The sequence below is a fragment of the Gymnoscopelus microlampas genome (genome assembly GCF_963454915.1).
Source record: "Gymnoscopelus microlampas genome assembly, chromosome: 4".
Classification (NCBI taxonomy): Eukaryota; Metazoa; Chordata; class Actinopteri; order Myctophiformes; family Myctophidae; genus Gymnoscopelus; species Gymnoscopelus microlampas.
In genome coordinates, this window is record NC_139941.1 from 6110249 (window position 1) to 6136017 (window position 25769).

Below are 25769 nucleotides of genomic sequence, written 5' to 3' on the forward strand. Positions count from 1 at the left end.
ATTAAAAGCCTCTCTTTTAAGATAAGCCTCTTTTTGTACAATACAATAATAATACAATAATAATACAAGCCTTTTTTATAAAAATAGCCTCCTTTCAATAAAAACCTGGTACCCGCTATACAGTTGAAACAAAGAAAAGCCCGGGTCACTATTAGAGGATTTACAGTACCTTGTTTACTGACTAGAGTTCATGCTTACTGTTTATTCCGATCTCGCACTTGTAAGTTGTCATTTAGAGCGTCTGCTAAATGCCTAAATAGTCATCTCTCATCTCATTCTCCCCTGAACGACACACTCATGTGACGTCAGACCATGTGTGTGTGTGTACGTGTTTGTTTACGACGTTCTGTGTGGGATAATGGCAGACCTGGGGTCAGTTAAGTCTACACACCACCACCACCACCACTCCAGACTGTGTGCTGTCTGGTCCAGACCACTGACCTCCTATCTGGTACAAACGCCTCCGCAATAAGCGATAGAACAGGAGTTTCACTGAGATTACATCAGTCCCCTTTCTTCTGCGCGCGCACACACACACACACACACACACACACACACACACACACACACACACACACACACACACACACACACACACACACACACACACACACACACACACACACACACACACACACACACACACACACACACACACACACACACACACTCGCACACGGGTGTGTGCCTCTGTGATGGGTTATGCATGCATGTGAATACGTGCATTGACTTTCATACTATGCTGTGGAGTGTGGACACATGTTTAAGCTTTTTATACTTTGTTTGACTGGTGGCTGCTGTGTTACTAAATGTTACTTGAGTAAAAGTACAAAAGTGTTGGCATCAAAATATACTTAAAGTACCAAGAGTAAAAGCTCTAAAGTTTGAAAATAGCAGATCTACAACGCGTCGCGATGCGACGTGTTGTGAGCTTGTAGATCGGCTATTTTCAAATAGCCTATGTATAAAATAGGGCTAAAGTGGTTAATGTATGCTTTACAATATACTAATTTATACCTGCAAAGTAACTAGTAACTCAAGTTTTCAAATAATTGTAGTGGAAGTGGAGTAGAAGTAAAAGTATTGCAAATTGGAAATACTCTAGTAAAGTAAAAAGTTACTCAAAATTGTGCTTAAGTACATGTACTTAAGTTACTTTCCACCACTGTGTAACAACAACAACAACATTGAGTCTAGTTCCTGCATGAATGGATAAAAACTGACCATTATAATGCTCTCTCTCCCCCATTGTTTGCCACCATGCTACCTTGTTGAACCGGACTCCATTATTGTCGTCTCAAACAGACCAGTGTTCACACATTCATGCTGGGAAAGAGAACTGATCACAGATCAGTCTGATGACTTATTTGAGTGCTGTAACTGCACCTTTTACGTACACATCTGAATCTGCTGCTATTCGTAACCAAATGTAGGCTGTGCTACTAAATGATATATGCTAATACAGTATATACATGCCATTACCATATATCACTTCCCTCTAGTCATAGAGTGGAGTGAGTGTCTTACTAGGTGTTGCATTGTGTCACGGTGCCTGTCAATGTACCTCAAGACAAAACAGCCATTACAGCAGGGGTCTTCAACGTTTTTTTCAGGCCAAGGAGGACTCCCTAGCTGAAAGGGGGATGAAGCAGGGACCCCCTGCTACATATTGTATTCATGTTAATGTGCGTTTTCAGACACTTGAAACCTTCAGTACTTTGTAAACTTGACCGTTGGCTCTGTACTTGGTCTGATCGTTTTTCCCTCTACATCAAACCTCTTTGCCGAAAATAGCCGATCTACAAGCTCACAACGCCTCGCGGCGCGAGGCGTTGTGAGCTTGTAGATCGGCTATTTTCGGCTAATGTTCTCCTCAGAATAGGGACGATAGGGTTCAAGTGCGAATAAAAGTCCCTATCACACAAAGATTTGGCGGCCCCCCGCAGTTACTCTGAGGACCCCCTACGGGTCCCGGACCCCCTGTTGAAGATCCCTGCATTACTGAGTTACTGTGTTTTCTGAATGTCACTGTTCCAAACAAACACTGTGTGAAACAGTGAGGTTTAAAGCTTCAGAAAACCTCCGCCGTGCCGTGCCGTGGTGGTGTGGTGACAAAACCTCTCTTCTCCCGGTTAATTAGGAGTGAGCTGCTCCCATTCCCATGCTGTTTCTCTATCCAAATCTAATGTAAACAACCCCACACACACTCCCACACACACTGCCCTTCCTATGAGCCACAGAGGAAGTGATTACGACCACAGGCACACTGAAACACAACAGGAGACACACACACACACACACACACACACACACACACACACACGTATTAAATACTTCTGAAGCAACATCAACATTTTAGGAGGGGATTTTATGATTGCCATTTTTTTTTGTTGCTATTTTTAACCCTAGCCTAAAGCTGGAAATCGCCGATCTACGGTTTGTAGATCTGATGCATTATTAAGTATAATAAAATCAGTCTTAACTCCAACCCCAACCTTTAAACCTAACCTCTAAAACGCCTGACCCTAACCCCACCCTGAAGTTTTTCCTAATTGTAAACCTAACTCATTCATTTTGACCATGAAAGACAACCATTTATCCTGTGAGGACCAGGACAATTGTACTCGCTCTGCTGGTTTCTCAAATCCTACTATATACACCCGTGGGGACATTTGGCGATCACAAGTAAAGTAGTAAAAGTGGCAATACCACAATATAAAACTACTCTGTTACAAGTAAAAGGCCTGTGTTCAAAATGTTACTTGTGTAAAAGTACAAAAGTATTGGCATCAAAATATACTTAAAGTACCAAAAGTCAAAGTACTATTATGTTTGAAAATAGCAGATCTACAAGCTCACAACGTGTCGCGATGTGACGCGTTGTGAGCTTGTAGATCGGCTCTTTTCAAATAGCCTAGGTATAAAATAGGGCTTAAGTAGTCAATAATATAATAATCATTTATATCTGCAAAGTAACTTGTAACTAAAGTTTTCAAATAATTGTGGTGGAGTAAAAGTACAATATTTGCCTCTGAGATGTAGTGGAGTAGAAGTAAAAGTGGAAATACTCCAGTAAAGTAAAAAATACCTCAAAAGTATACTCAAGTACAATATTTGAGTAAATATACTTAGCTACTTTCGACCACTGACAAACACACACACACACGGTTGGCCATAGTTGCTAAATCTATCCAGACTTCTCACAGATCAACATGTACAAATGAAAACCAAGCTAATAATGAGTTGATCTAATAGGATTAACTAACACTGACTGCAGCAGGACAGAGTTGATGGGAAGTGTTTGGACTTGATTCCGTGCTAATCTCCCCCCCCACAACATTAATCTGAACACAGATGCATTCCCTCTCATTTAGGGGCTTTTGGGCACAGAGAGAGAGAGAGAGAGAGAGAGGCCGATATCGCCTTGTAATTAAATTCCTCGCAGCCCAACGCAGCGTGGCCTTGTATCCACAAAGAATGTGTGTTCAGTGGAAAATAAACAGGAAAATCTCTCCCAACGTTGGGCCCACAAACTCTGGTCTACAACACAGGTTGATTATATAACCCCACAATACTATTTATTATGGTACAGTAGGCCGGATGGAAGACTATTATACACACACACACACACACACACACACACACACACACACGTCACTTGTCTTACCCACAAGTCAGCTTATAGTTCTGCTATTTCTGGCCACCGGCATAGAGAAAATCTGTTTTACCCAAATAATTTCTCTAGCAGGGACCAGGGAAATTGTCTATGTATCAAATTCTAATATAGTAGGGACATTTTTTGTCCACAAAGTTTTTCATGTCAAGGACCCCCAAATGAATATGTACTTTGCTGCGGACCCCCATCTGAAAATAGTGTGTGTCAGGGAACCCCCATACAAGATTAGTGTTTTTCAAATGTTTCAAAAACATTGGATTTGTAATAGCAGATATACAAGCTCACAACATGTCACAGTGAGGTGTATGTGGGGTTTGAGTGGTAGAAATGCTGCTGGGGACCTCCTTGAACCCCTTTCGATGACCCCTGTGCTGTGGGGAAGCACAGGGGTCCCACTTTGAGAAGCACTGGCCCATAGTAACACAAGTGCCATTCACACACACACACACACACACACACACACACACACACACACACACACACACACACACACACACACACACACACACACAGAGTATTGTTAAGCAATTGTAAACAAAGCGGGCAGGCACGCTATATCCACTAAGGGGAAACACAAGCGAGCTGACACAAAAAATCACTGAAATTAGACAACAAAGAAATCTGTGGCTGTCAAGCTTCCTCTTTCACCCTCGTCACAGACAGTCTCTCTCTCTCTCACACACACACACACACACACACACACACACACACACACACACAGTGGCCACAAAGATGAGCCACAAGCACGGGCTTCTTTATTCTAGAGACCCAGACGCCATTTATATGTCCTAAACAAAGCGTCAACCTGGCTGTTACAGATGTTATAGCGTTCAGAGTGACTCCTATAAACATCTGGAGCAGGCAGTGGAAACCACAGAGCTACTTGAGAGACTCTCAGGCGACAGTGGTGGCACGTCACACCGACGTGTGTGCACCTATCGAATAGCGTGCCTCCAGAGGTGGCTGCTTTGCCATGTCGGTTGTGTTTCGTGGTAATCGTCAGTGGTGGAAAAAATGTACTCCCAATTGTTTACTTAAGTAAAAGTATCAATACTGTAATATAGAAATACTCTGTTACAAGTAAAAGGAGTTCTAAATGTACGAGTAAAAGTACAAAGGTATTGGTATCAAAATGTACTTAAAGGACCAAAAGTAAAAGTACTCATTATGCAGAATGTCCCATTTCACACGTTTTCAAATGTATGAAATGTGTGATTTCAATGACTTGAGTACAAAGGACCCCAATGGAAACAAGCCATAGCGCTTTCGTGGGTTTAAAATCCTCATAACATAGTATACCTTGTATTGAACTGTACAATCCCTATCAATCAATCAATCAATAACAAACTTTTGAAAATAGCAGATCTACAAGCTCAGTTGAGTAAGTAAGTAAAAGTATTGAATATTGGAAATACTCCAGTAAAGAAAGAAACACCTCAACATTGTACTGAAGTACAGTACTTGAGTAATGAGTACATACACTTAGTTACTTTACACCATTGGTCATCACCATAGCATCATATTGGGACATAATTCGACATTCTATTAACTAAATAAAATAAAGTCAGCCTTGTGTATGTTAACTTGGGAACCTAAAGCTGGAAAAAGCCTAACATATGGAGTCACCGCATTCAACGGGTCACCAGCGTTGCTGTAACACCGTCACCAACACAACCTCTCCTATCCTCCCTCTCGGCACCGCCAAAAAATAATCTACTTTATCCCGTTTCAAATGAATTAAAAAACGTTCATGGAAAAAAAGCGAACGTTGACAACAGACGCTCGGCTTGTTTAAACAAGAGCCGACGTTCCGTGTCGAAGAAAAACAAACCAAACAAAAACAAAACCATCGAGGCATAGTCATATTCCTGTTCAAGCTGGGAACGGTTCGACAAAGACAAACGGAAGCAGACAGAATGGTGTCTTACCTGTGAGAAACAACACGGGGAGCACATGATGCTGTTACTGTGGAAGAAATGCCGAGAAAACACACCGAAAGAGCAGCGTGTGTCCAACTAACTGCTGCTCTCTCTCTCTCTATCCAACCTCCTCCCTCCAGCCTCCACTGTCTCTCTCCACTGTCTGTATGCGTGTGTGTGTGTGTGTGTGTGTGTGTGTGTGTGTGTGTGTGTGTCTCTCTCTCTCTCTCTCTCTCTCTCTCTCTCTCTCTCTCTCTCTCTCTCTCTCTCTTCACTGTCTGTGTGTCTCCCCCTATCTCTCTCTCTCTGTGTTTCCCTCTTTCTCTCCTACCACTCTCTCTCTGACTGTGTGTGTGTGTGTGTGTGTGTGTGTGTGTGTGTCTCTCTCTCTCGCCCCCCCCCTCTCTGTTACTCCCTCACGGTGTCATAATGACGTAGGCCACATAGAAATCCAGTCAAGCAGAATCCCCCCCTAGAAAATAAATATAGGTTATGTAGGGCTAGTGCTATATTATACAGAAATAACACTGTGGCCATGGAGAGAAATTATATTTGGAATGGCACAAAAATAGTAGGCTATACCAAACTACTTTGTGAAAACACATAAAGACCTATTTTACGTGGTCCAAGACAAAATATGCATGTGAAATACCTGACTGCAATTCCTTAACTTTACCTTAGTTATTACACATAGGCATTACTATTCACAGCAGCAGGCTCTATTCACAGCAGCTATATTATCACTTCCTTCACAGGTGTTACCAATGATACTAATGAAGGCTCTGTTCCATTCTGGTCAAACAGAGTCAGGGTGCTAATATTGTGCATGTTGGCTCAGTCTCACTGGAAACACCAGCAGGTCTACAGTTGGGGTCCAGGGACCCTCATGGGCTTCCAAATGGCCCCTTACAGGTGTGTAACTCTGAGAGGGTCCATTTGGTTCCATTTGTACACTCTCAGAGTTATGGGGGTCGTGGAAACCACTGTGCTAGACTAAATGGAACAGAGCCTTCATTAGTATCATTGGTAACACCTGTGAATGTCTTCATAATATGGCTGCTGTGAATAGAGCCTATTGGGCCTTCTTATCCAAAATATATTACTATTATTTCATTATTTCTGTTGCTTTCATAAAATATTTACACAATGAGATGGTGAGCCTAAAGTGTGTAGAACGTAGAAGTTCTAAACAACGATGCACTGTGTGAGCCTAAAGTGTTACACTTAACACTTGAGTGTTAAGTGTCTTTGCTCTGGGACATTGTGACACTTTTAGACCAGGGCTGGGGTGTGAACCAATAGGGACCTTTTGTTTTCCCCAGACGGCCTCAGTCTCTGGTCTGCCCACTCAGCTATGGGTTGGATGTGTGTATGTATGTATGGATGGATGGATGCGTGTGTGTACAGTGACATAATTCACTGATCTGACTGTTCTGTAGTGGTGGAAAAAAGAACTCAATTTGTTGACTTAAGTAAAAGTATCAATACTGCAATTGTAGAAATACTCTGTTACAAGTGAAAGTCCGGAATTCAAAATGTACTTGAGTAAAAGTATAAAAAGTGATGGCATCAATATGCATTTAAAGTACCAAAAGTAAAAGTACTCATTGTGCAGAATGTCCCATTTTAAGTTTTCAAGCGTATAAACATCTTTTGAAAATAACAGGTCTACAAGCTCACAATGAGTCGCGATATCGGCTATTTTCAAATGGCCGAAATGTATATAGGGCTGAAGTGCTTAATGTATGTTTTGTAATAATACTTAAAATCTACAAAGTAAGATTAGTAAAAGTGCAATAATTGCCTCTGAGATGTAGTGGAGTAGAAGTAAAAGTATTGGACATTGGAAATACTAAGTAAAGAACAAATACCTCAAAATTGTACTTAAGTACAGTACTTAAGTAAATGTACTTAGTTACTTTACACCACCGCTGTTCTGTACATTATGTTTCTCATCCAACCCTCCATACTTCACACAAGCAGTGAAGTAGCCTCCAGCAAGCAGCACGTCATGCTAGTGTTTCAGATGAGATAAGACTTGCTTGGGCCAACAGTAAGATCTGGCCATGAAATGTAATGTCATAATACTCAGTGGTGGAAAGGGGGTCATCCCTATGTTCCCCGGGTTCTATGTTCCCCCACTAAGGTTAGGGTTAGGGTTAGGTTTAGGTTAGGTCCTATGTTCCCCGCTCTCCCTAGGAAAGCGGGGAACATAGGACCCGGGGAACATAGGTAAGGTCCTGTGGAAAGTAAGCAGTGTTCTTAATAACAATTTTGAGGTTTTACTTTGACTTTACCCGAGTATGTTCATTTTACAATGCTTATACTGAAGTGAAGTTACTTTGTAGATTTAGATTATTACCAAAATAAGTTTCACTTGTAACAATTCAATTCAATTCAATGGGCTTTAACCCTCCAAAAATCTCAAACTGAGTTTACATGGAATATCTTGTGACAGTGTGTGTGGTTACAATAGGCTTCCAGTGGAAAAGGCTTTTACATCAGTTTGAGCTGATAAGGAACTGTACAGCTCTCTTACTGTCAGTCGGGTCATGTGACACAGTCTCTCTCTCTCTCACACACACACACACACGTTTGAATTACTATACTTGTGAGGACATCAACATTTTAGGACTGCTATTTCATGAATGCCATTCTTATTTTGGGCACCGTAAGCCTAAAGCCGCAAAATGGCAGATCTACAAGCTCGCAATGTCTCTAGGGGCCCTATCTTGGGCGCCTCCAAGCCCCTTATCCTTAAACGTTGTTTGCCATTTTTAAAAACATTTTCAAATAGCCAATCTACAAGCTCCCAACGTGTTGATGTAGTGTAGATCGCCTAGTTGAACACTTGAATTTTTTTTTCAAAAATAGTAAAAAATGTCTGATAAGTTTAGGGATAATGGGTAAGGCGGCGCCCAAGATAGGGCCCTATGTCTAATACCTAAACTTCTGAATGTTTAATCCTAAACCAAACCCCCATTAAGGTTGTTACACACCGGCGAATATAGCGAATATACGCAAAATTCGGACTTGTTCCGAATAATTAAAAGACGCTTTTTCGCTTCGCTTTTTCGCTTTTTCGCTCCATGTACGGAGCCATTGACTTTATAAGGTTTAAAAAAAAAACGCATTATTCGCACGAAAAAATCGCCCCGGTGTGTAAGGACCTTTAGCCTTAATGTCTCACAGCACCTCGTGCAGTTTACATTTCTGACTAATCAAGTATTTAATCAATCATCCAAAAACATAGAAATCTTTTTTTCCAACCATAAAACCACCTCTTTTCTTGTTAAGACCAGGAAAACGGTCCTCACGTCGTCCGTTTCTCATATTCTACTACACTTGTGGGGACATTACTAGTTGTCCTCACAAGTAGTAATACGAACAAAGCGCTGCCACACAGTTGCCTTGTGTTCCGTATCTCCGTGGGTCAGCATCAGTGGTGGAAAAAGTACTCAAATGTTTTACTCAAGTAAAAGTATCAATACTGCAATGTAGAAATACTCTTTTAGGGCACGGTCCCACCGCACTTTTATTTTACCTCTGGGGCCGAATCTGCCAATGCTTTGTCAAAATGCGTGGATTCTTGGAAAAAATTAACCATGAAAAAAAAAAGACCATGAATCCACACATTTGCATTGACAAAGCATTGGCAGATTCCGCCCCAGAGGTAAAATGAAAATGCGGTGGGACCGTGCCCTAACAAGTAAAAGTCCGGAAAATTTACTTGAGTAAAAGTACAAAAGTATTGGTATAAAAATGTACTTAAAGTACCGAAAGTACTCATTATGCAGAATGTCCCATTTCACATAATATGCATGAAAATCAAGCTTGTAGATCGGCTATTTTCAAATGGCCGAAATATATATAGGGCTGAAGTGGTTTTGTAATAATAATCAAAATCTACAAAGTAACTAGTAACTAAAGTTTTCAAATTATTGTAGTGGAGTAAAAGTACAATATTTGCCTTTAAGGTGTAGTGGAGTAGAAGTAAAAGTACTGCAAATTGGGAATACTCCAGTAAAGTAAAAAAGACCTCAAAGTTGTACTTAAGTACAGTACTTGAGTACATGTACTTAGTTACTTTACACCACTGGTCAGCATGCAAAGCGTGATTCTGCCCTCGACCTCATAACCCTGAGGCTGACCTCAGAACCTGTGGTGGGAAAGTAACTGAGCACATTTACTCAAGTACTATAATGGAGTAGAAATTGAGAGGGACTTTGACTTTACTTGAGTATTTAAACATTTCCATTCTTTATACCGACGCTCGACATCTTCAGAGGCAAATCATAAAATTGCTGAATGTTGGTTCAAATTGGTGGTTATTATTGTGACTTAAGACAGCCTCTTGTTACAGTTTAATGGTCTGAATAGTGTCATTAACACATTGAGTGCCATAAACGGTCCGGACCGTTTTTGAGAATCCATGCGTCATGTGCCATAAACGGTCCGGACCGTTTTTGGCCCATTTTTTTTTATACATGGGGCCCACGTGGGGCGCTCTAACAAAACTTTGGGATCATCCAAGGAGTCTCTGAGAAGGAGAGGCCGGGTGTGGAATGGATCCATGTCAAAAATCCTTCTGGTCGGCCGCTCCAATGTTAACTCCTTGACTAAAAGCTTAATATCTCCATTTCCTTTTTAACGTGGTGGAAGTGAGCCGTTTTCGATCGGCGATCACTCTGCAATGGAGGATCGCGTTAGAAATATTATTGTTCCAGGTGTTATCTGGCAATCTCGCACGCACGCTTTGTTTACATGCACTTCCGCGTCTGGGCTTCTACAGCACGAAACATATCAACGTAAGTGGATGAAAGATATCATATGCAGGCACTGGACGTACCCTATTTTAATAAACCTCTGGCACACAATGTGTTAATAGTGGATCACAATGTTTCTTATTCTGAATTACAGTGCAGTACATTTATGCACAATGAACTGAAGCATTGGAACAAACTCTGGGTTATTGGGAATATCAGTTTTTTACCATAGATGGATAAACAATAAGGTTTTCCCCCCAAGAAAATAACCAGGCTCAGGTAAGATAGTAAAGTCAAAATGATGTTACCTGACTTCACTGCCCACAGCAACCCAATATTCAATTATAATAATGTTATCAATTGAGAGAGGGAAATGCAAAAACATAGGAAAATCTAGTTAGGTGGGAAAGGGTGTGGTGGGTCTAGTTATGCTATAGGCAACTCCCCATAATACTGTAGTCACATGGGGAGATGAGTCATAATTAAGACAATGAAGACTCAAAACATTTTTTTCTGGCTCCGTACAAAACTTAATTCCCAACAATATTTTGATCCACTCAAGTCAAAAAGTGACAATATATGTACAGTCAATAAACAGGGAATATACAGTATAATGAGGAAAATACAGTCTGTTGATAGTGAAACAAAGAAATGTGAAATTAACCACTTAAACCCCAGCATCCGTATTGTGGGGAAAGCTTTCACTGAAAAGAGTAGATCGACAAGCTCATAACGTGACGCACCGCGATCGGCTATTTTCAGTGAAAGCTTTCCCCACAATAACAGAAACAGAAAATATACTAGTACATAGCCCTGAGGGACTCCGCTCAACCATATACCCCATATGGTTGAGCGGAGTCCCTTAAGGGGGTTAAACTAAGCAGGCCACTGTCACACTACAGTAGTGTACATCCAATGGTGCCAGGGATGTCAGGTCTCATGAATCGAGGAATATTTATTTCCACTACAAATACCACCGATATTCATACATTCATCCAGTTGTGAACATTGTAATAACGTTCGCCTTCGCCAATGCCATCATCACTCTCAAACTCATCATAAGAATCATAAGAACTACCATCAGCATCACCACCAGCATCACTATCAACCTCCTCCTTCTCGTCATCTTCATCTTCAACATCAGCCTGAGATGGGAAGTCATCCCTCAGCCTGAAAGACACGCAGTGGAGATTGTAGCAAGCATTGTGGCACGGTCCCACGGCTTCCCACGAGTCTGTCTCTTCACAGTAGCGCACGATGTTCTTGAGAAACCTGCACGAAGAGAGACCAATTATAGCCATAATATCTGCTGTGGACAAGTCCCAATTATTACATAATCGCAGTTATTTGAGATAATCGTAATTATTTTGTATTATCGCCATAATCGTCACCATGTTGAAAAATGTTCATACATTTTCAAACATAATTTTTTAAAGGATAAAATGTCATTTCTATGTATATTTAAGTTATTTGTCATATCCATCCTGTGCAATCTTTGTTTACGAAGCCAAAAAAGGCAAAAAAAGAAATGTTTTATTTACATAAAAGTGTTCAATGTCAAAAAGAAAATTCTGTTGTTAATCGCAATTATTTGTACGACAATTAATCATCAAATGGCATGATGATGTTGACAGGCCTCCAGCAGTGTCTTACTTGTGGTATCCTTGCCTCCCTCCTAGCACGCAGATCTTTCCATCCACCACCACCACGCCAGGGTCACAGCGTGGCTCTTCCATGGGGGCACACGCGCTCCACTGGTCGGTCTTGGGGTGGTAGCACTCCATCGTGTTTTCTGTCTCGCCCTTGATATTTGTACCACCTATTTGATCGACAAGAATGAACGGGATAGAGACTGTCAGTGGGCTCTATTAGGTTCTCAAACTACAGTGAAGTTGAAGTGAGTCCATTATGGAGCTAAGAGCAGTGGTCGAAAGTAACTAAACACATTTACTCAAGTACTGTGCTTAAAGTACAATGTTGAGGTGCATATAATAATAATAATATTTCTTAAATGTTTAAATAGGCTACTTTTTATTTCTACTCCACTACATCTCTGGGGCAAATGTTTTACTTTTTACTCCAACCCAATTAGTTACTTTATAGAATTAGATTCATACAAAACAAACACTAACTGATACATTGTGTAATATTGTAGGTTAAGCTATTCAGCGGCACATAGTCATTTATATTTACCATTAATGTGAGTATTCTTATGTTTGGTACTGAACGAATATGCTTATGCCAATATTTTTGGACTTTTACTAATAGTAGTAATACTAAAAAAGAAAAAAGTTTGAATACAGAACTTGTAACAGCGTATTTCTAGAATCTGGTATTGCTACTTTTACTCAAGTAAAAGCGCTGAGTACTTCTTCCACCACAGACTAAGAACAGGTATGATACCTATAAGGTAGATCTTTCCATTCAGAGTGCAGACAGCTGGGTTATCACGGGGAATCTGCATAGGAGTGACTTCTGTCCATACAGATGTTTCAGGGTTGTACTTGGCCACCTGGGCTGGGTTTGGCTTACTAGAACTTGGAAGGCCACCTAGGGCCCAGGAGGAAAGAAGCAGAAGCGTGCACGCACGCACGCACGCACGCACGCACGCACACACACACACACACACACACACACACACACACACACACACACACACACACACACACACACACACACACACACACACACACACACACACACACACACACACACACACACACACACACGTCAATAGGAGAAGGATAACACATAATACCAAAGGCTTTGGACATTTTCAGTTAAGTCTTTGACCGCCAGAAATAAAACATTGTTTGCTAAACCACTGCAACCGATTTTCGAGTGTTTTCACTAACCTCATAACCTAAAAAAATCATAGAATATTTATCAGTACGATTAAAAACTTATTTGTGGTTCTCAATCATCTTTATGTCATGGAATTTGTATTTGTCCCTAACCCCCATTTGAAAATGTTTTGTGCCAGGGAGCCCCGTACCAGATTTGTGTTGTTCGTGTGTTTCAAAATTCGTCTTTTTTGAAAATAGCAGATCTACAAGCTCACAACACGTTACATTGCGACGCGTTGTGAGCTTGTGGATCGGCTATTTTCAATGTATACAGTAGGTATAAGGTTTAAAGTGCTCATAAGGTCTTCAACAGGGGTCTGTGAAATTGTTGATTGATTAGACAATACAAAATATATATTATTAAAAAAATATATTTGTTTCATGTTATTTTTATTTTGACAAAAATCAATTTGTCTTCAAATATTTTAAAAATATTTTCCACATTTATGTTTAAAATAAATCATGATTCTGTCCATTTTGAATAGCTTGCATACATGATTATTGTGCAATTGACAGATTGTTGTTGTTCTCAGTTAATAAGTTATGTTTATAAATGGCAGTACGTCCACCCTACTCACTGTACCTTGTACATGTGTAAAATAAAAGCATGAATATATTAATCTGTCTATTATTTTTAATAGCTTAGTATTGAATGCACAATAACATGGCATGTTTATACATATGGAACACTACTTTATTTTCAGAAATAGTGTTTGTTCACAAGCTGGTCCAGCCGGCTGCCATAGACTTCAATGTATTTCACTAAACATCCGGTTCCGATGTGAACAAATTGGGGCAGAGGTTCTGCTCTGGCATCCAGGGAGTGTGCGCACAGTTTCACTTCGATTGGGCCAACAATACCGGAGATTAACTTTTCACAGATGGACGGACGGACGGGGTGCAAAACATAGTCTCGGCCACGTCTTCGGCCTGGTGGAGAAAATGACCACTTAAGCCCTATATACGTAGTCGTACAGCAAATAGCATGGGGGTGTATCAAAAGCAGAGGCATGGAATCCCCCCCCCCCCCTCCCCAGCAAATTGAACCCTGATTACTCTTCAGCAGACTGAAACGGTTGACGTGCACACCTGTTCCATACCAATAAAATAGAGCAGTCCATCTAGTGCGACCACAGAAGGCTGTTTGGATTCACAATAGGCTGCCACCCCGACACACTTGATGAGCTGCCAGGTGTTGGTGCTGGGGTTGTAGCGATCCATGGAGTTCTTCCCCCGGCCACCCACTGCATACACATAGCCGTCCAGCATCACCAGGCCTATATGTGTAAAAATAAATAAACCTGATCATTACAACTGATGACCATGGCCAAGTGCAATATGCAGCATCTCCTTGGGTAAACCAAGGCAAGGGAACTCTTAGAGGTTATTCAAAAACAAAGTCATATTAAATTCTACTTGAATTGAACTGCTGCAGTTCAAACCACGCATCAGAATGGGGGAAAAGGGTGTTTAAATGACTTTGAACGTGGCATGGTTGGTGATGCCAAATGGGCTGGTCTGAGTATTTCAGAAACTGCTGATCTAGTGACATGTTCAGGTGTAGCACTGCCACATACTGTCTATTTATTTTAAAATGTCATTTAAAAGTGTATGACCCAAAGTAGTCCTTAAAACCATCCTTATGTGTAAGGTCCTATTCTCTTTGAAATTGAAAAATCGGTTTTGGTTTTGGGGGGCTTAGAAGTCAATGTCAATAGATTGATTGATTGATTGATTGATTGATTGATTGAGTGAGGGGCCGTGACGCGTCCGCGGATAAAGGACACGGAAGTTGCCGGCCCACAGGGGGTAACAACAGAGACAGACAAATGGCCAGGGAGTCCGCGTGTGACTTGGGAATGTTTGATTAATGAAATCTCTAAAGCTATTTCGGTGGAATATAGCCAAAGCCACCAATAGAGGATATGCGTGTGACATCATCATCAAACCCGGAAGTTATGCAGGAATGCCTACTGAGTGTCAAAAAAATACTTTCTGGCCTTGACAGCCCATGCATTCAAACAGAAAAGTCATATCTGATTGCATTAAACAACATTAAACAATGTTAAACTCATTTTGCATGTTTCTTTGCCACTCGATTTGCCACTCGATGTGCCATTCACTTTAAGCATGCGCATATCCTCTATACTCACCGTTTAAAGGAGTGCGCCCGGCCGGGACCGACATCTACTCCGGTGAGACTGTTTAGTTTATTTTCGTATCCAGCAAGGCGTATCGTCTGTTTGTCCGTTGGAGACACAGTGGACTTTACGTTTGGATTAACTTTTTACTTTCCGTTTGTGAGCGTCAGGGAGACGCGAGGACGGTACGGACGGTGTATTACTGCGTGCGTGCGACACGGACGTTGCGTTTGGTTTGGACATCACATGGATTTATGGTTAAAACCTCCATGAACTGCGTGGATCTAACATCTAACAACTGTCATTATTACATGTTATTCAGTCAGATAAATAGCATCTTCTAAGCTTTATTCTGTTTATTGTGAAAGACATTCACAATAAACATTGTGAAAGACATTCATTACATGCTACTTTTATGAAACATAATCTATTTTATCTTAAGGAAGATCATTAACGACCCGTGATTGTTAAGTAATTGTTGATAGCAATATCTGACCGTTACATGCGCACAACAAAAATTCATTGAGTTGCAAATGTGATTAAGTTGATTTGAAATTTGCATTCAGGAGCAGAACCCGACCAACTTTTGTTGAATTGAAAAGGTTACACACAGTATATGACTTTAAATTGAATGTCATAGTTTGCCGATCTTACTCAAGCGAGTGCGTGTTTCATTCATGGGAGCCGTCTTCAACCATGAGTTACGGGTAACGTCATAGCGCCAAATCTCCCAACTGTGTGCTGCAAGAGATGAAACCCCTCCGGCCAAATACACAGTAGAGCCTATGGTGGGAGAAGGGCAGAATTAAGACGAGTTATGCATTGATGATGCATAGACAACTTGAATGCTTAGATCTATGTTATTGTGATGGTTCACTTGTCACTGTCGAACAAGCCCCTGAATTCTTTTGCACCTTCAAGGCCAAGACCACTTGGTAGAGGTTTATGATGTAACTCCAAAGGTGGACAAGACATGAAAAATAATTGCGCCATTGATTAGAAATGATCATTAAAAATATGCTCCTCATTGACTTACATTGTACGGTGAAATAGCGCTCAAAGTCACTCTTTTAGCACGTAAATGAACACAAACAAAGCTGATTCAGACAATATAGAACATTACCAAACCCAGTAGTTAAAGGTATTGTAGGGAACATTAAGCCTAAATTTGAAATATATATATATATATATATATATATATATATATATATATATATATATATATATATATATATATATTGCATTTTTTCCCCTCTATCAGCCACTATATAATGCTGCTGGGGTGTTTTCCTGCATTAAAACACAGTCCTCCTTCTGAAATCCGTATTTTCCCTAATGTTTATGTGTTCTATGTTTATGTCCGGTACGTAAATTAACGCACGCATGTGCGCGTCCGTGCGCGTCCGTGTCCGTATGAACGTTTACTTTCGGTTTTAAAACGCTCTCAAACTTCGTTTTTGAGGCACAGAATTTACTTTTAAGATAGCGTGTGGATAGAATTTAGTTGTTTAACTTCATATATGTGGTCAATTTATCATGAAAGAGCCTATTTAAAAATAAAAATTCAGAGAAGCAGCAGGGCGGGAATTTCCGCATATTGTATCCCAATAAAGCAACCTGTTTTCGGGCACCATTCGTTCAAAAGTACCTCTCTATGGATGTCCCTCCTGCGTCACCCCCTGGTGGTCGGGGAAAAGTACTGCTGGTGTTTATTTACCTCTGAACTCCCTAGTATCCCTTTAAGTTTTTTTAAATAAAAATGTCAACTTCCTGTTGATTGAACTATTTGGAGATCCGGATCAACAGACCCAGTCCTAGTTTTCTTCTTAATAAAAATTGCAAAATCAACACGATGTTAATGTCTAATCTCATGTACACAGTACATGCCTGCTGCCACTATGGACCTACCGAAGTGTCACCACCTTGCATCTTATGTCTAACCTCATGTACATACATTACTGTACCTGCTGGTTTATGCTATGTAATGTGCATATATTTGGATATCTTTGATTTTCTTCTTTCAGAAAACAACAAAATCGATGGAGGTTGCACAAAAAAAAGCTAAAACACCTATAAACCTATGATGTGACAATAAAGTTCATTCTGATCAAGCCAAGACAGGTCCAGTGTACTGTGACATAAGCTGCCAGGTGGGCTATATTCTGCCTAAATTGTAAATTAACTTAAAAATCCAACTGAATTTGCAGTGCAAAATTGCTACAGATCAATTCAGAGGCAAAACGGTAGGATCCATTCAGTAGGATCCATTAGATTTAAATCGTATTTATTTAGCTCATTACTTACACTCTGCTACACTTCAAATAGAAATATTGTACTTTTGACTCGACTACATTTCTAGGAAGGGACTCTTGGGACTCCAAATTACAAAAATACATACATTTTAAATTTAATGAAAATAGCCAATCTAGAATCCAAATTCGTCTCAGTGAGCTTTTGATCTGCTATTTTCACTATATAAAACAACTTTAATATATAAATAACCAATTAATGTCATATTTAAATCAATTTTATACTTTTTTTTAAATAGTGGAAATAGCCGATCTACAAGCTCTCAAAGCGTCACATAGATCTGCCATTTCCACTATTTTTGGAAACTGTATGAACTGTATGAATGTTTCAACATGGAAACGATTATGATGATTAAGCAAAAAAGATAAATTGCCATTAGGCGATTACGTAATGATTGTGACAGGCCGTCTCCTCACCTGACATCACCACAGAATTAATCTGGGACGTGTGCACGTACAAGGGCAGAAGTCCCTGAGTCTTCCATTGGTTGGTCAGGAGATCAAAGCTCTTCATCTTGTTAACGTAGTTATTACGACAGCATCGTCCTCCCATCGTCACGATCACTTCAACAAGCGGGGGCGAGGGAACGGGTGGGTTAGACAAAGTAGATTTAAGAGTTCAAGGAAAAACCAAATCAGGGTTCTTACACACATTTACAAATACATTTTCTAAACTTTTCCAAAAGAATGTTATCCCATTCCCAGGCCTGTAGCAATCATACGGTGCAATGATACTTACTCCTGTGTGCTATCAATGCACCCAGACAGACTCCAGCGAGGGTGTCATGTGACAAAAAGAACAGATCTACACGCAAACAGTGTGTCAAGCTTGAATTGTAAAATCAAAATAATGAAATCACGATGCAATATCTTTTTTAGCAAACTAAACCCATATTTTTATAGCAAGGTATGTTTCTGTACAGACAGAAAAAACCTTGATGCATTTTTTTCATTTTGCACCAGCATCATTTGCAACATGCATGCAGTGATGGGAGAAGTACTCAAATTTCAAAAGGTCCCATTTCAACAGTTTTCAAATGACAATTTGAAAATAGCAGATCCACAACGCGTTGCTTTGCGACACCTTTTGAGCTTGTAGATCTGCTATTTTCAAATTGCCAAAGTATATAGGTCTGAAGTGGTTTTGTAATAATAAACAGGTAACTAGTAACTAAAGAGTTCAAAGAGTTGTAGTTCAGTAAAAAGTACAATATTTCCCTCTGAGATGTAGTAGAAATAAAAGTATTGGATGTTGGAAAAACTCAAGTAAAGTAAAAAATATGTCAAAATTGTACTCAAGTACCGTACATGTACTTAGTTACTTTCCACCACTATATGTATGCATGTGTGAGGCAGGGTACCTGTGGTCCTGCCAGGGCGTGTCGTACCGCAGGGCTTGGCCTGGTTCTTTGCCCGGTTCTTTCCCCGTTTTTTTCCCCGGTTCTTCCTCCGGGTCTTGGCTCGGTTCTTGGCCTCAGAGATGAACGTCTGGCAGCCCTCGTATTCCTTCAGCACTTCCAGGGACTCATTCACAGTGTGGAGGTAGGACGGGCTGATGAGAGGCAGACGGATCTGCTCTAGCACCTTACAGAGCACATAGAACCCTAGTTATTTACTAGTCCAACTGGATATTATTGGGTGAACAACATCATAGTACCAGCAAGTACCATATATACAGGTAGATCAAGTCAAGCATGTTTTGGACAGCGTGCACTGCTGTTCTGGCAACTAGTAATAATAAATAATACATTTGATTTAAAACGTCTCCAAATCTGATCTCCCAACATAGTCTCTAATAGTCAGCACAACTCAGTTTGGTCTGCAGGGGCCTTTATAAGAGATAACTGACCTTTTCAAAGCTCTGTCTGCGGGTAGGATCCTTGTCTAACCATAACATGGCAGCCTCAAACGCCATGTCCTCCTTGGGCACGTTGAGATGGTCACTGGCGAGAATCTGTGTCAGTCTTTCCATCGAGAGAGAGAGGAACTCTTCCTAGGGATAGAAATAAAATACAGTAGATTAGCTCACCGTTTCAGTTCTCAAGATTCAAAAACAGCCGAGAGATTGGCTATTTTGTCTATTCATCGGACGAGAAGTATAGGGCTTAAGTGGTTAATATGTTTGAAAAACACAAGAGTATGTCTGTGCATGTGTGTGTGTGTGTGTGTGTGTGTGTGTGTGTGTGTGTGTGTGTGTGTGTGTGTGTGTGTGTGTGTGTGTGTGGGGGGGGCATTAGCTGATAGTTTAACTTCCCACACTTCATACTCCTCTGAAGTGCTCATTGGTGATAGATGGTTTGTTCAGTGAAATGGACTTGTGACTGTAGCTTATTAATATTATATTAATTATAATATTATATAATCACTGACCAATGACTGAAAGTTTCAACCCAGGTCTGGGTGGTTAAAAGGTTGAGCAATGGCAATAAAACAAAGTTATAGGAGATAGAGCCAACAACAGACAAACAAACTTAAGATCGCTCAATCACTGACATGGTGGTAGACGACGCTGAAGTGTTCTAAGACGTAATCCATGCTGTGTTTCTCCAACATTTGAAAGGAGTGTGTGTCAGCGAAGCAGTAAATCCCCACACAGTTGTTTGTGTCCATGTGACGCTCCATGTAGTCACAGCAGGCCTGTCGAACAGCCGTGATGTCCCACAAGTTTGATGCTGTCAGCAGGGCCTAGACCAAATGTACAAAAATGTGTATTAAGCACCGAGGTTATGTGGGACAAAAACGGAGACAATGAATCATTAAAGGTTTAATGATGATAATTACCTGCACATTTGCCCCGGAGATGGACACCTTTGATGTGTAGGCGTAGCTTACCAACAAACCAATGGTGTGAGGTTCCACTCCGCTGATAGTCACCCTTTTCTGTGTGGTTTCCTTCATGCCAGATGTAAACATGGCCTGTGCAGATTGAAAGGTGAATGGTTGGCTCGGAGTGTTCATAGTTATACCTTTAAAGGACCCCCAGTTTGATATCCATTAGCCCACGAACCCCCAATTTGATACTTTTGTCTTTAATGAATCTCTGGGACCCCAATATAAACGATAAAATATTGTGTTATTTTAACTCAGAGACTGTACAAATGGAACCAAATGGACCAGTAATGGGACCATTTGGTTCCATTTATACAGTCTCTGAGTTACAGACCTGCAGCTCATCAAGGACCCCTGTGGGGTCCCCAAACCCAACATTGAGAACCACTGGTTTCTTATTTACATTGTGTCAACATTTAAATTATCTTCTGTTCACATGAAAGCCAAAGGCAGAATTTAATGTCATTCCCTTAACAACAGCAGCAGGTCAATAAATGTTGTGTGTATTTACCTCAAAGTAAGGGCTGAAGGAGGCCAGTACGTAACGATGGCAGGGGAACTCCTGTCCCTCACAGCACAGGATCAAGTCACACAAGGCACTGTTGAGCCGCAGCCTGTTCAGGCCCTCTAACACCTTTTTGGCATGGCTGGGTTCCTCAAATATCTCAGCATCCAGTGAGGGTAGTAGACGTGCACTGGTGCCGTCCTCCTGAAGTGCAACGGCAACATCCAGAGGGAGATATATATAATCAGACAAATATACTGTACATGTTGCTGATTTTGTGATGGTGGCTTTGAAACTGTGCTTGTTTGAAATGACATATTTTCCCTTGTGTATTAGTCCCTCAATAGTCTCGTGTAGCCAGACAACTATACTACAATCTCTGAATGCTATATAGAGTCTGGAACTACACCTCCCGAAATCCGAGAGAGGCACTTCACATTTGAAAATTGTGGGGGGCAACATTCTGGCCATGCAAGACTAGTCCCTCACTGACAGTTTAAGGTAAGTTCACAGATTTTGCACCCAACTCCTGTTTTAATTAAGTCGAGGACATAATGTATTGTATTTTTTTATTTTGAATACATTTTCCACCCATGTGACACCACAGAGGTGAATGTTAGTACTTCCTGGACTTAAATGGACTACAGTATGGCACCAAAGATCACAAGGGGTGGCACAAGGCCAATAACTTGCCTTTTCATCCACTTTCAACATGGCATGCCTATTTTGGGCATGTCATTATATTGTCAAAAATGGTAAAAAATAAAAATAAAAAAAAGAATACTGTAGTGGATTCAACGTTTTTTTCAATAATTTTCAAAAAAGGTTTTAAAATAGTGACAGACTCACATGGTCAGTGTCCAGTCTGATTATCTTGGCAGCCTGTGGTGACTCACTCCCGCACGCAGCAGCCGGGATGTTGTCAGCCATGGCTGAGGCAGGCTGAGGTGTGGTGGAGTGGGCAGCGTCTGCAGAGACAACACACAACATTACTGTCACATCTAGTTACACCACTGTTTCCCAAACAGTGGGTCGGGACCCATCTTTGAGTCACGGACATATTTTTATGGGTCACGAGAAAATATCTCTTTTTTTCCCCCGTTTTAAGAAGTAGTGAAAATGGCATTCGGATTTTGGGGACTAAAAACAAAACAGGATTGAGATCACTTATATCCAATCTGTGGTCAAAGAATTGTCTCAGGAAACATTGTGCCAATAAAATAATATAAGTTTGATTCATGAAATAATATATTTAACACCCAAGATACAAATCTCTTCCACACGGATATGGATTAAAAATGTTGAACTCTTGGTCTGTAGAATACAGTGATGTAATTAAATGCAGTCTGAGATTAGAGAAATGAGGTTGTACTATGGTCAGATGTGATTAAGGTATGAAGTTACTCTCATCACGTTTAAAATGCAAAGAAACAGCTTCTGGACTTGTTAGCTTATGTTGTCAGGTGATAAACTGAAACTTTATTTTATCAGTGGAGATTTGTTCAGCTTATCAAGTATTTTTCAGTAATGTCCTACTCAGGCCTGTCGACAGGGGGGATTAAGGATACAGTTGTACCCCCCAGGGAGGGTCCCTGTGGATGGTTTGGTCCGCAACCTTTCCAACGATCGTGTGGGGTGCAATGGGTTCATGCTCACGTGTTAATTCACTTGATGTACTCAATCTCCCAACGGGGATATAATTAACCGGGTGCTGCACTGGCCGAAATTATAATTGATTACCAAATTCCTTTAGGCTAATTGCATTAGGCTAGGACGAGTTGATTGAGCCTGTAATAATGCTATGAATTATCGCATTGTAGACACATATACACATGCACTCACCGGCCACTTCAGTAGGTATATCAAACTTTCGTCTGCATTTGTCTTCGTCCCACTGTTCCTTCCTACCCCATCACCTATCGGATACAGGAAGAGTGGGCACCTGAGAAATCTGGGCACCTCATTGGCATTTCTCTTTTCAAAATGTGAAAATTTAAGTAAAGAATAAAATGTATGCTTTGGAAAATGGTCTGAAATAATGCAAAGAACACATGACTTAAACATGCATGGTATGTCATTAGTTTTATCAGACCTAAATGTACCTTTCAACTTATTGCTTATGCCATAATGACTGGCTATCTCCACGGGTTTTGTAGCAATTATTGAAATATCAAATATTCAAATCATGTATACTTGTCTTTTACATTTTGGATAAAAAAGAAAAGCAAATTTAACAGTGACATGCCCGGACGTATCAGGTGCCCACTCTTCCAGTTACCCACCTATCACTCCCTCAAGGCAAAACACAAATCACTTATTCTAGGAGTGTACTGTACAAATGGAACCAAATGGACCCGTAAACAAGAAGTTGAAGGGTAAGGTTGGGTTTGATAATTATGCACCAGTACATGTTCAAATCATGTACAGTATATACTTTACATTATTTACGACCATTAATCACAGCTTTTAATCTTTATTTTTTTGGCCATTAAGGTGCTCACAATAAGGCAGACCGGTGCTCCTTTCTTGGATATTTTGTAGTTATGTGGATTTATTATGTTATGTCAGCCAACTATATTTGCTATATATATATTTGCTATATATATACACACACACACACACACACACACATATATTAACAATATGTATTATTTATAACTATATTATATACATATAGATTCTACTTAAATGTACTTAATTAATTCAAATATAGAAATGTTTCATGGTTTGCAGATGCCCTGGTGTTGATTAAATGATTACCAAAAGCCGTTGTGTTGATTATGTTGTAAATACCTGCACCTGTTTTGAGGCAAACTATCCTAAAACAATTGATTAAGTTCAACCTCCACATTCATTTATTTACTTGTTTTTGTCTTAAAAAGGTCCAAATAGCAGATTAATGACAACTTCGAGAACATCGTTAAACCACTTTCAACCCACGTGTTTCTCTATGGGGCATAATTATGATTATTGGCAGAATGAAGGAAAGTTTAGAATATTTTGCGGTCGCGTTTACATTTTCCACAAGATTCGCTGGTTGTTGCTTTTAGTTAACATATTCTATGCACAGCAGCCATATTATCACTTCCTTCACAGGTGTTACCAATGATACTAATGAAGGCTCTGTTCCATTTAGTGTAGCACAGTGGTTTCCACGACCCCCATAACTCTGAGTGTACAAATGGAACCACCAAATGGACCCTTACGGGTCCATTTGTACACTCTCAGAGTTACACACCTGTAAGGGGCCATTTGGAAGCCCATGAGGGTCCCTGGACCCCAACTGTAGACCCACTGGTGTAACAGAGTGTTTCCAGTGAGCCAACATGCACAATATCAGCACCCTGTCTGTTTGACCAGAATGGAACAGGGCCTTCATTAGTATCATTGGTAACACCTGTGAATCTCTTCATAATATGGCTGCTGTGAATAGAGCCTATTAGTTACCTTATTAATACCTTCATGCCTGCACTACAATAATTCACCATATTTTTCGCTTTAATGCAATTCCAAGGTGCAAAATCTGTGTTGTTTGAACCGGCAAAGGTGCTTAACCGGTTGCCCCAAATGTTAACTCACCTTTCGTAGTCTTTGTACAATGTATTAGTCCTTATTTATCAATAGATACGTGTTTTAATCCTGTAATTCCTGTTTACACTGCGTGTAATACCGGCTTTCACCGGATGCGCCCCGTCACTACCGCCCAATGAGGAATACAGGGAACTTCCGACAGAATGACACACATAATAGTGGTAAAAGTGAAGACTATCGTAGATACCAAAGTAAAAGTCAAACTCGATAAAATACATCCATGAGTCTTGATCCAAGGCTAGTATGGCGTATGTGTGTCTCAAGTACAAAAAACACAGTCATGACTCGTGACATAAATGAACAAACCTTGTAAAACTGCAATGGGTTTAGTCCGTAGGCATAAACCAATACATAAATACAAATAAACAACCCAAATGTTGCTTTTAAGACGTTTCTTCCTCCTCCCGCTTGTTGTCTGCTTCAACGTTCAAAGGGAGAGAAGTGTTGTGTGTTACCTCTAACTGTGTCCTCCTGACAACAACACACACCACACAAGTAGTTCCGGGCAGAGAGAGAGAGAGAGAGAGAGAGAGAGAGAGAGAGAGAGAGAGAGAGAGAGAGAGAGAGAGAGAGAGAGAGAGAGAGAGAGAGAATATAGACCCTTTTTACTTGAATTGAACTGACCAACCTCCTCTTACATGTACTCTAGGCTATTCATCACAACTACTCTGTTTTCTTTTTTTAAAGATAGTCTGTATATAATCTGATGTTTTATGTCATCTTCTATTTGAATACAATATACTTGTGTGTGAGATTTTCAGTAGAAAGAGGGGGAGAGCATCGACAATCTGTACATTTGTATTCAAATTGTAATACTTTGGAAAGTTCTATGATTGAGCCTTTGCCACAGGGTGCATTAACTAACTGTGGCGCCTCCCTCAAACAAATATACTGAAATGCTTTATTTATGTGTGTGTGTGTGTGTGTGTGTGTGTGTGTGTGTGTGTGTGTGTGTGTGTGTGTGTGTGTGTGTGTGTGTGTGTATATATATATCTCTCTCTGCTGTCCGGCAGCAACCAGCTAACTCCAAAATGTTCATTTTTCAGGAAATGACAAAAACAAAAAAAAAGTGGAGTTAGGAGGTTTTGTTCATCATTGATAAGAACAGCTGAATAGACCTCCAAGCTCACCCTTTGGTGAACTTAGCAGCAGAAAGTTTGATGACCCAATGGAGTTAGCTGGTTTTG

At 40.4% G+C, this 25769-nt stretch overlaps 2 protein-coding genes across 3 annotated transcripts in view; both read right to left on the bottom strand.

Moving 5' to 3' along the window:
- Positions 1-5753, bottom strand: part of serinc5 (serine incorporator 5) — a 48215-nt gene extending 42462 nt beyond the window's left edge. For both annotated transcript variants that reach the window (XM_084054029.1, XM_084054028.1), the window contains exon 1: positions 5605-5753. In XM_084054029.1, coding sequence (XP_083910155.1) covers positions 5605-5631 — 27 coding nt within the window. In that variant the 5' untranslated portion in view covers positions 5632-5753. The remainder of the gene's footprint in view (positions 1-5604) is intronic.
- Positions 5754-10540: 4787 nt separating this feature from the next.
- Positions 10541-25002, bottom strand: LOC311043832 (kelch-like protein 24). The gene is made up of 13 exons (XM_084055205.1): positions 24889-25002; positions 21841-21959; positions 20998-21195; positions 20439-20573; positions 20151-20342; positions 19507-19650; positions 19019-19241; positions 18075-18221; positions 16003-16131; positions 14308-14484; positions 12765-12911; positions 12015-12180; positions 10541-11633 (listed from the first exon to the last, which is right to left on the bottom strand). Exons 2-13 carry the CDS (start codon positions 21919-21921, stop codon positions 11345-11347), a joined length of 2028 nt encoding a protein of 675 aa, XP_083911331.1. The 5' UTR covers positions 21922-21959; positions 24889-25002; the 3' UTR covers positions 10541-11344.
- Between the last annotated feature and the right edge of the window lie 767 nt (positions 25003-25769).